The sequence below is a fragment of the Pieris napi genome, chromosome 13 (genome assembly GCF_905475465.1).
Source record: "Pieris napi chromosome 13, ilPieNapi1.2, whole genome shotgun sequence".
In the NCBI taxonomy this organism is placed as follows: domain Eukaryota; kingdom Metazoa; phylum Arthropoda; class Insecta; order Lepidoptera; family Pieridae; genus Pieris; species Pieris napi.
The window spans coordinates 5,277,949-5,290,744 of NC_062246.1; the positions used below are offsets into that span (position 1 = coordinate 5,277,949).

At 32.0% G+C, this 12,796-nt stretch overlaps 1 protein-coding gene across 1 annotated transcript in view; it reads right to left on the reverse strand.

The window, feature by feature from the left end:
* The window catches only part of LOC125055163 (headcase protein), a 44,296-nt gene that overhangs the window by 27,502 nt on the left and 3,998 nt on the right, over positions 1 to 12,796 (reverse strand). The window contains exon 2 of the mRNA XM_047657437.1: positions 1,385 to 1,481. Coding sequence (XP_047513393.1) covers positions 1,385 to 1,481 — 97 coding nt within the window. The remainder of the gene's footprint in view (positions 1 to 1,384; positions 1,482 to 12,796) is intronic.

A 12,796-nucleotide genomic window follows, 5' to 3' on the forward strand; every position in this document is an offset into this window, starting at 1 on the left:
TTAAAATAAAATGAGCAAACGCTAAATTAAAATATGATAACGTCGAAAATCAAACACATTTTCGCCTAATTCAGATTCGCTCACAACGACGCAGGAGATAATGGATCTAAATTGAAGCCATAGTCTACTAAATTAGAGCCCGATATTAATTACAATTAATTTATCGACTAAATCCAACCAGTGGTTAAAGAAAGTGATTCCAGTACAGATGGTTTAATATAATAATTGAATTTAGTAAAAGAACACTAGAAAATGCTTTATCAGCAGTGGTAGCTGAAAATAATTATTCAATCGCCGTGACAGTAAAAATAAGTACTCTGCAACGAGCACTGGGCAGTAATAAATATCAAACAACGACGGGTAAAAATAGAAGCAGGCACGACGGGCGGGCGAATGACCGTCAGTTGACATACAACGAGCTCAAGGCCTGAGGAGATTAGATACCAACTGCCAACGGTGCATAACAAACACACAACCAATGTACTTAGAATTGCAAAATAATTCAACGCGACTCAAATGCAACAAAAACATAATAAACTAGGGTTAACTTAAAGACTTAATAAAAACATCGACGATAGAAATATCAATAGATCCAATGCTTAAAAAACTTAAGCTAAATGTAACCAGCGCTAGAATTTAAAACAAATGTTGTGTGACGATTAAATTACAGTGGAGGTACGTTTATTTGGCAGAAGTCGTAGCTCCATGCGCCCACAAGGGCGCCTCCCGTGACGCCATTTTATCGTGAAAAGTGTCAGACCAGTGTTTTTACTGCACCCCCGACAACAGCAAACTTTCACCTCCACAAACCTTTTCAGTAATAAAAATATTTTACTGTCGCATTCCTCTTACGTGTTCACTCGTTTTCAGATTAGAATTTACATCGTGATGTACATTTAAGTTTGCGCAAGTGAACACACCTATTCTGGAGAAACTAACAAATAACTAAGGTATAAAATTTAAGTAGTATAAAAAACTTTCATAGGAATAAAATCTAAATATTTAAACCGTTTCAGTGACATAAACGACGAAAGAAAGCATTGAGTTTTAAGCCGTCAAAATCAATAGCAGACTTAAATACAAATACATACTTCGAGAAGTACACGAAAATGTACCCTGAAAATATGGGCAGAATTTTAATTATATAGAGAAACTTATTCATTCTTAGCCCTTAAATGAGAATACATAAATATTTATGTCGAATCAAGAATTAATACCAAAACCTTAAATATTAAAGATCAGATGTTGGCATAAACAGCTGCTTTTATATTGACATCTTAAAACAATAATCGTGATGACCAAATAAGGATTTACCCAAATATGGCAACTGTTAAGCGTCTCGGAATAATTAAATTTATTTAACCTAAATGCTCTGAAGTATTACCTTAATCTGATATGAGTTGACTTTATGCTTCGGCAAAAGGTTGAAAGTAGAAAAGTCCAGTCTTCTAGAAAATATACCATTCGCGCCAGCACCAGCCCTGAAAGCAAAAACACAATAATTAATAAATTGCCTCATCTTACGATTATATTCATTTATCTAGAATTTATAAAAGTATGTCATTACTATAATTTCTGTTATTTATTTACACTGTTTTATATTTGATAAATTAGAGTCCTAAATATGGTAAAAACTTAAAACAATAGAGATTAAATAGTTGAACTGTTTGTGAATATCTGTTTTAAGACACAGCAATCCATTACAGTGACATTGTAAAATTACCTCACCCATTTAAGCATAAAATTGATGCTATCTAAACGAAAAATGAATTTTGTTCTGGTTGAAATGGTATCAGAAATACATTGTCATTTCGTATCGCAAGACGCAACAGCGCAAGCGACGCTCACAAAAAGCGAAATAAAATTCCAAGGTTATGCGAAAAAACTTGTTTATTTCATTGCCAAGGCCAACCGAATTAGATAGCAAGTCTCGTATCTGCGGGCGTGTCAACATAGCATTGTGTTTACATTCGCGTACAGATAAAATACCTCAGCCATTATTTTTGTTGAAAATTTTAATAATTTTAAAATAGTGCTGTTTTCGTAGGTAATACTAATAACTAACCCCTTCGGCCGCCATGGTAGCTGAGTACGATCAGTTGCAATTTACAATTTTCACGCTTTCTTGATCGGTGCGACAGAAAATAATTTTAACCCACTTAAAATATTTCAATAGAAAATCATTGAAAACTATGAATTTTAAACCACTTTTAAACATTAAATTGATTAAACACTCGATTTTACCAGTAGAACATCGTGACCGGAAGATTGGTGCACATAACGAAATATGCTTTAACGATAAAAATTCGTGATACTGCTGCCCTTGAACGAACAATGCCGAATTTATTTAAACAAAAACATCGACAAAAATGTTGCCCCCATTACGAATATTATACAATACACGTGCTCGTTATTACAACAAAAAACAGCTTGTGTGTGATCAGTCAACTAAAATAAAGGCTTGTTATTTGTGAGACTATCAAAAAAGGAACAAACAACATTATGGATTCAAGGACATAAACACGGAAAGTACCGATGCACCAAGCAAGTTATACACATAATCAAATGCAAATAATAAAAATAGTTTGTTTACGAGACAGTGGGCACAAAATGGCGGCGCTGGCCTTGGGCATGGATAAAAATAACACACAATATAAGCACTCGATGTGTGCGATGTTTTATCAAATTCAAAAGCGAGCACGTTGAATGCATTACTTCGATATTTAAAGCAGAAATACTTCGACGTATTTCATTTGTTTATTGTTAATTTTGAGCGAGATTCTTATTTTAAAATCATACTTTGCTAGGTTTTTGTTTGTCTAGGATTAATGGTGAAAATTGACGTAATTGTAGAAAAAAAAACTATTTTTTGTATTGTAGTGGTAGTTATAAACGTGAAAATGAACTTTACATAAATAATACTTATTCTAAGACCGAGCAGCTGCTAGGTTATATATTAGTAACAGAACAGAAGTCAGTGAGTTTTGTATAGAGATAAACTGAATGTCTATTGTGATTTGAAAGTAGACACTTAGTGGGAGCTCAGGAACCGGTCCTGACTTTCTCATTCAGCCCACGGCCACGATTCAGGCTAGGTGTTAGGGTAGGAATTATCACACGCGATTGTATAGAGCTAGCGAGTTAAAGAAAAAAATAAATTGTATACTAAAAATTTAAGAATGCGTGGTGTGAAAAACAGCCAAAATAGAATAGGCGACGGTTTATTTGATAATAACGTATACCGAAAACACGGTAGAATTTTATGCCCACTGTAAAGCAAATCGTCAAGGTGCCTTTGTGGCGCCATTTAAATGTGGACGTGCCTCGAAATTTCTTGTGTTATTCAGCCTTTAGACAAATTCACCTAAAGCAAACACCCCTTCCACAACTCTAGCATGTATAATGTATATACATTTATAGAACTTGTATAGAATTATCATATTCTTCCTAAACATCCCTGAACCTAGAATTAACGCTATGATAACAAACAGTGCTTTATTAAGACAACGTTTAATAAGGAATATGTATAAGAGTTTATGACTGTTGCGATGTACACGCATTAATTAATACTGTCTGTGAATAAGCTCTGAACTCTTACAATATCGCACTAACATTCTAAAGATCCGTACGTAGGTGTACATTGCATCATTTGATCACGACGCCATTTAATTACTTGAAAATAAAATCGACATATACTTTACTGGGACAATGTATTACATTGTAATGTAAATACCATGTAAGATTATTATCGTTCAAGTATACCAGACAGTATTAAACAATGAAATGAATTCATTCAAATGTAACGATCAAGGCTGACATTCAGTTGTCACGGTTGGTTTCCTATTTTCAATTTATTTCTGAAAGGTTAAGTAAGCTGTAAATGAAGTACACAGTTTGTTCAAGTGTAAATGAGTGCCCCAGTACAATGCAGTGTGGAACGCGAAGTAAACAAAGAAGACCTTGGCCGCGACGCGGGCGCACAATAGGCCCCACTAAATTCGATTACAATACATGGGCTTGCTTTGTCGGCAGTTTTTATCATTTGCGCCACTTCCTTAATGGTAAGTACATTCATGCTGTTACATTTATATAAACTATAATCAGCTAAACACTTTTCAGAACAAAATATGATACTTTATTTAACGTATCATATAACCTATTTGTTATATTCCAAGTAACTGCGTTCAAAGCATAAACAAAATTTTCATTATAAATTCTTGAGGCACAATGCCCGGAAATTATGAGACAATTGATATCTATTTTGTTATTCACCGACAAAATGTTAGTCTGCGATTCGATTATGTTTCAAGGTTTCTGGACCTCATTAGGATTCCAAAGGAACAAAGATGCCGAACTTTGTGGGATTTTCAATACCCTCATTATAGTCGAGGTGAAATATTTCTTTGAAGTTTGATCCGAGATAAACAAAGTATGGATGTTTCTCGCGTGACAAAGGAAAATTGTTTTTCGTAAGACAATTGGAAAATGGGTCACGCCGGTCGCGCCCAAAGTAACGGGTAATAAAAATAATTAGGCAATTAGTGCTAGAGATGGAGGCGTGTCGTTTTGTCCATTGTATGTAAAAAAGACATCCAATTGACTGTAACCAATAGATGTAAAAACTATATTTTATCTTCGAAATTTGCATATGAAATTGCAGCATAATTTAAGGCATTAATGTATTCTGAAAATCAATACATTTACATATTATTACTTAATGATTGATCGACGTTTATAAAAACATACCCCAACTAGTTTCTTTCTTTTTACAAGGCGCGTAGAAATAATTTAAAACACAGACTATCTGTTGGGTGTTTTGCATCGATTTCATCTGCCATATGTCTTATTTTAAATACTTTTTGCTTCTGTTGCTTGTTTTTAATGTAATGATGCATATTTTGAAAGTTGTAGAATTTGAATGTCATCTATGGTATTATTTGTTCTATTTATTATTCAGTTGTTCTTGTTTTTATTATTTGATCTTGTTTTCCTTTTTGTGTTGTGACTGTTAATAGTAGATAAAAAAGAGATTAATTATTGGTATATATAAAAGTTCTCGAGCAATTTTTTTTATTTGTAAAATAAATAAATATTCTATATTGAATATGGTTAAATATAAAAATATAGTGGGAAGCTAAGTTTGCTTTTTAACAATTTAAAATATGGATGGATGAATTAAGATGGTCCCTACAAATGTACTACATTACAAATGGTAACTTAGTTTACAGAAGTCGCAATTTAGCCTATTATAATTATGGTGAATATGTTATGGCCAAGTACCTAGAATACTATTAACTTAAATAATGTTCATTACCATTCTTGACTCTATAATATTTATGGTACTATGTCCTAAAATCTGCACTTAATTGTCTACATTATTTTTTCAAAACATATAAACCTAATAACACCATACAAGTATTTATCTATTTGTTGGATCATTTAAACAAGGAAATGACAAAACTATATGCGTTAAATTACTTTTAAAAATAAAGTTTGTTATTTCAAGAAGAGGTGGACTCGATGAAACCCATAAAACTAATTTAAAACTTTATGAGTCGCGTCTATTTATAATGAACGAAACGTCTTAGTTCATTGCAAAGTATTCTTCAAACGACTAAATTTAAAGTAATGTAAATAAAATAAATACATTTGACAGCACTGGAACGTCAAAGGTGTTTTTAATTTAAATGTCAGGCGCTAAATGTCATAATAAATACGGAAAATGTTACAACTTACATGCAATCCGATTAAAAAGAGCTTGTGTCCTTGCCAATACGCATTAAAGATTTCACACTCTTAAATTATATACATACTCCTATTAATAAAAATGATATCTTCCTAACATCGATAGAACTCTGTTACTCTACTCCTAATGAAACTTGCGGAACACACTACAATATATATCATGTGTTTAATTTATTTATTTGGCGGGAACTGGTTGTCATGGCGACCAACGAAATTGGTCAACTTTTTAGTCTGTACTGTCACATAGACAACGGAGTCTCTATAGACATAACGTTACAAATGACAACTAAAAATGTATTTAAAAATAGAATTCTGACATAGTACATAAACATTTTCTATTTTCAAATGTTGAGACAATAAATCGTAAAATGTGAAGGTCTGTGGCTCCCCAATCGAAAAAAGCGCGAATCATTATTTTATAAGAAAAACAAGAGTATTTTTAATTAATATACCAAACTATGTAAATGCGGGCACGAAGCCAATGAGTTTTCGCACGTAATGCAATAAATTTTCATTAATTAACTTTTTATTTAGTGTTAACAAGATTTCATTTAAGCAGATGTAACAGTAAACATTTTAATAAAACAAACAGAAATATTGTTACACAAATAAAATTAATTGCATACTTTAGTTATGCAAAACTTTTTAAAAATAGATTTATCTGTGACAATTACAAGAAATAAAGTCATTTTATTTTTCTACACAACTGTTATATATTTGAATTAATACAAACACGTAAGGCAATTTAAAAAGTATTTACACCAAACCTCTGTAAAAAACACTACAAATACAAATTTAAATACGTAAAAAAATGAGTTTTCATAACAGGAAATATGTCGTAAAACATCCGACAGAGTAGCATACACGTCTTAATTAAACTATAAATCACTGTCTCCATTTACATGACAAAATAACGTGGGGTTTTATTGCAATTTAGACGAGAAGTGTAATTGCACTTGATGTGTACCAATTACCTCTATAACAAGCAAATTAGTAAATAATTTCTTGAATAAACATTAATACGCACAAAAAATGATGTTATGCTATTAACTTTTTTATTCGCGTTTCTTAGACCAGACTTAAAACCTTATCTCACAACTTGTTATAATATTAAATAATTATAGTTTGGTGAATATGATAACCATTCAAAACTAAACATGCACGTTTCGTTAGATTCTGATTGGTCAAACGGGATCGCGTCGCGTGTCTGTGATTGGACTAGACCAGAGTTTCCCAACACTTTTTGTGCCTTGCCCCACCTTAACCTTTCTAAATTTCTTATACTCTAATAGGTAACATACATCATTTTTTATATTGAAAAGTTGAATTGTTCACTTAAGAAACATAATCACTAAGGAAACTATTAACAAAACAGTAAATAAATTTCCAAAACAATGAAAACTGAAATTCTAATTTCAAATAATTTTAGTAAACTTTCGATGAGCCCCCCCCTTGATAATCAAATTGCCTATGTGGCGTGGGCGCTACGTCGGAAAACACTGGACTAGACTGTTCTTTCACATGGCAACACATTGTGTTTGTTCTTTCCTATGGCAACACTACATAATCCTCATTGCCTAAAGATTAACGAAAAACTTACTATCAACTTACACAGTTGGTAAATATGGATAAAACAGTTTGCATTTGTAATAAGAAATAATAAGAGATAATTGATTAAATTATTATTATTAGATAAATACCAGTGTTCTGTGCAATTTGCAATTCAAATTAATTACGCAGTTAAGAATAGCTGTAGTGATTTAGATACTCAATAAAATAGGTATGAATTATATAACGCATCTACTTATCAACTATTTCTACATTATCACGTTGTTCTTGACCAAGGGCAACAATTACTGTATTATTAGAGCGCACGCCAAGTACAGCGTACAAAGTTATTTATATGATTTCATTTGGATCGAATGTATTCCTACCTATATACAAGATACAGTCTGCCTTTGGCACGTAACACTGGGAAGTTTTCGTTCGTTTACATAAATCAAGATGTCTCTAATTATAAAATTAAAAAAGTAAATTAGTCTTATTGCACTCTTTCTTATCTTTCTCTCAAATTGTGTTTACGCTGTGAAGAAAATTACAGCCTAATTTTACGTTACTCCAAAAGCATTGTGTTTTATTTAAGACATTTTTATAATTAATTCACTTAAGTAAGATTCATATTGATTGAGACAAAACCACTTAAACCTAAGACCCATGAATCTAAGACACTTCATTGGTAACGGAACTTTACCATTTCTAAATGCACAAAAGGTATCACAAGAATGATAAAGAAACAAGTTTGTACGAGTTAATTTCATCAATTTTGCCGCCATAAATAGAACGCAGCGTGACAACACGGCCTCGATTGTTTCATAAACAAGTGCATAGAAATATGACGCATTAACCAAGTGCATGTTGAGGACGGTTAGTTATTTCGACGCAGTTTATCGCAACAATGTCGTGAAAACGAGTTAAATTCTTCCGTAGCTAAACTAACAACAATACTCGATAGATATTGTATATCAGTTGTAATATAGCGCACCTATGCTTTTCAGACATCATATTATGAGTAAAAATAGTACACGGGTATTTTTTTAAGGTGGTAAAACTGCCGGATTGTTTGTCTGTACAAAACATGGGAAACGAAATTTAGCTTGCCGAAACACTATATACACAACTAGACTGCTAACATATTGTTTTCATACATATGTGTTACTTGATATCAAGCTGACAAGTCAACGCAACCATAAATCTCATATCTAATCTAAACGTCATTTCCAGTCTATTGCGGGAGATATATTTCGATTTATACATGAAGCTAAGAGCATACGTTGCAATGAAGATAATAAATTCATAGTATCCATTTCAGTACTGGCAAGCACAAATTAAATCAGACTTAAGCTGTATAAGGAATGTCATGGATTTAAATGGCGATCAAGATGCTCAACGCAAGTTAGAATAGATCTCTGATTAACGTAAATGTCACGACTAATTATTCAAATCTTCGTAAGAGAAATACGCTATTGTCAAAATGCGCGGGAACTTTTGAAAAAAGAATAAAACGTTTCTTCATTAAAAATATTTGAAATATACAAAAACAATTGGTAGACAAGACATAGTTTTTCAAAATTAGAATAATTATTGGCGGGAAACAAATATATTTATATTTTGTTTAAAAAAACAAACTTTCCAACAAAATAGGAGATTAAATAATTATATTATTGAGATACTCTCAAAACTATCAATGACGTTATTAAGTTGGTTAAGTGATAGTAATTGACGTCTGAATGCTGAAAATCTAAGAACGTTCATGCGTAATAGATTTACTTGTAATCGAAAACAATTGCCTTCCATTATTGGCATAGATTGACCTTTAGATAGATTGGATTTGAGCGCAACGAACTACTGAACTTTATGTAGGTTATCATTTCAACATTGGATTAGGAGTGTAACATTATCTTTACAGCATTGGTTAATTACTCCCCATTCACTTATTGCAATATTTCGTATAAAAATTTGATCATATTCTCGTAAAGAAAAGGTAAAATACATATAATTCACTTATTGACTGATCAGAAGTTGACACGTATTAGTATAAATACTTTTGCCATGATGATCAGTTTTCAAAACAAAATTTACATTAAGTCACTCTAGTTATTATTGACAATTAACACGAATACTCTACGGAATTCTGTAGTCTTTGGTTCATTTGAAATGCTAAACAGGACACAAAATCTTTAAAATAATCCTTAACGGGTCAATTTGAATTTCGAACGTTTAATTTTTACACTAGGTTTATTAATTTTGAAATGAAAATGCCCGCAAAATGTCATTTGGGTAGGGGAAGTGTTATTTTAGTTCTGTAAACACTAGACGTGTTCGTTTACAAATTTAATTGCATTGATGATCGCCCGCCGAGCGACGCAAATAGCACGACTCCGTCCGTGAACCTATACGAACTTTCTCCATATACTGAGCTTGTTTCTTGAACGTTATAAGATTTCACATGTTTACTTTAAAGCTATTATCTCTTTGTTATTCAACATTGGTTGCATACCACATAAAATACTACGATTAATTAAGTGTTAGTTACGGAAAATGGAAGTATAGATTTTAATTATTGAAGAATTTTACAAGACACGAAATCATCAAAAACAATTAACAATGTAAGATTAATTGAAATCTGGTTTCACAATAGTCAACCGGTTCCATAGAAAGTATTAAAAATATCCATAATGAAGTGGTCAATTGCGTCTGGGAGAGAGAAGTTAGTCATTTTGAAAATTAACGGCTAATTTATGCATAAACCGCTCTAAATTGTCCTTACTTCGCTAACAGAGCAAACTTGATGCAATGGCCAGGCTGCGACGCGAATAATAATTAAGATTTATAAGGGATTAATATTAATAATACGAAATTTGCTGTATTTAAAAATGTAATGTGGTTTTATATCTGTTTACTAAAGACTTCTATAGTCTGTGATCGTGTAATTTAAAATTGGAATTCTGGTCAGCTTATTAATTAAGTCTTGTTATAGCTATGGAAAATATTATATGGTAACAAATCGTAACGTGTTTACTAAAGACTTCTTTAGTCTGTGATCGTGTAATTCAAAATCAAGTTTTATTATTCGTAAGCAAATGTCTACGATATATTCAAGATATGAAGGTCAATTCGGTGCCACATAACAATAAATTTTGTTATGTAAACCTATAGGGCATGGACATTGGACAAACAATGAACGCGTAAATGCATCTACAAGTCAAATTGGCGCATAACAAAAATATTATTACGACGTCAAACCAAATTTCCGTCTATTATCGACCAAAACTGCGTACAAGGTCGGTGTGACGAGCCATAATTTCGAAAGAGATGCATATAGGGAATCGGCGAATGCATTCGGCTGCAATTTATGCAGACATGCGCCGTTGCGCCGATCACGCCCTAAAAACTACCTTAACAACCCATGCCGCCCTCTACATGGGAACGGAAACTATCGCCTTACGAAATAAGAATAAACTCATTCATTTGATACATGAGTAACCTTGACAGCTGTTTGTAATTTAAATAAGTATTGTTCTTATAATTTAGCGTTTGTTTTGTTCATTATGTAAGACAAAATCTTTTGGGTCATACACGTTCTATAGATCACTCAAATTGCACTAATAGTCCAGTAAGTACGACACTACTTGTTTACTCGACACAAGTAGTTAAGTTCGGTAGTTTAAAAAACGTATATAATCACGAATTTATATTATTTTTGTCTCTCGCTAACCAAGTCAGTGAAGCTCTAAAGCGTTACATATATGTAGTGTTGTATCTGTTAAATAAATATGTATATTTAAATGTGTGCACGCGTCAGATATTTTTAATTCGAATTTCGTACACTATGCTAAATATAATCAAGAGCTTATATAGCAATAATAGACGAATTTCACACTGTAGGACTCAAAATCATCGTAACAACACATTTTATTGAAATGTATAGCAATAGCAGATGTATTGATACCCTTTAGGGGCCTCCCCTCCTATAGGCTGATGTTTCACGCGCCACTGAAGTCTGACTCACTGGTCGCGCCTTGGCGTTCATTATGCAGAAACAAAAGAGTAAATTTAGGTGAATCTGCACTTAGTTTGAATAGAGATAAAAATCACGTTTAAGAAATAAAAATAGTCACATAATATGTTTAAGTATTATGAGCTCACGCAAGCAATCGCTCTTAATAAAAGTGTACATCGATTAATAAATATGAACTATTCGGTTACACGCGACGTAGCAATACAAAAACCCTACGTCAAAAAATCATTGTTTATAAACAAGTGTGAAGAAATCGTAGTAAATTAAGTTGAGGAAGGCGTGAAAAAACAATTGAAGTCATCTAGCGTAGCGTTCGTCTCAAGGCCGAATACGTATACGATCCAAATAAACTAAAAAATCGTGTCACGACGGTTAAACATAGTTTTTATAACTGTATGATTTATATAAACTTTATTATTACTGTAACAAGGTGTCGTTTTCGTCTGTTGTACGGTGTTTTAAATTATAAAACGTTGATTAACTTTTAAGAATTTGAGCACTCTTTAATAAATTATCGCATCGATAGATACTAAACATCAATATTTAGGCGTTGATTCGCCGAGGCTGCGTCAAAATATGACACACCTATAGTTTTAATTAAACCGGTAATGTAAACATATTCAAAAAAGCTGGGCGTGTATTAAACGCAATAAATACTGAATTAGATTTTCTGTTATACGTTTTAAGGTCTAAATTTAACATACCTATTAAAGGGTAAGAAATAATATGTAATAACAAATAATTACTACGAATTAAAGTTTTCTGGCAAGAATTTTATTATTTAAATACATGTATAGAATTATGTCAGTTTTTGCCAGGGTTGATTTTGCCATATAAATTAAATTAACATTTAACATACATTATATCATACTTTTAAAACCATTAGCGCCACAATCTTTTTAGGTGTAGACCTCAGATTTCTGTATGTATCTTGTGATCATTTCTAACAGGCATCATCCTTCCGTCCCTCATGTTTTCCTTGTACGCGCACATAGACAGTCCATTGTAATTACTTACTATAACCTCTGTAATTAAGCAAATAATTAAAAACTAATATTGATTTGTACAAATAACAATTAGCATTACACAAGATATTTACAGTTTAAACTTTAAATATTTACCTCCAGTCAAATTCAATGTCGTCTATTGAAGTTCGTGTCACAAAAAAGATTTTATTATAATTCGCAATGACACATTTTTGCCTCGACTTTTAACGCGCATAGCATGTTACCTGTAAGCGTTCGAATGGATTTCCGCCAAGGGTTTTGATATCAATAATGTAGTTGTCACAGGCGCCGTTCAAACAACTAAAAACTTATTTATAAGCAAATTTAATCGATAGAAAAACAGACGAACTATGTTAATATAAATATTCTAAATAAATCATTGTAAACTTCATTCATAACGATTACTTCTTAATAAAACAAAAAACTAACGTGGATATAATGACGTGGTTTAAAAATACAAAAATGT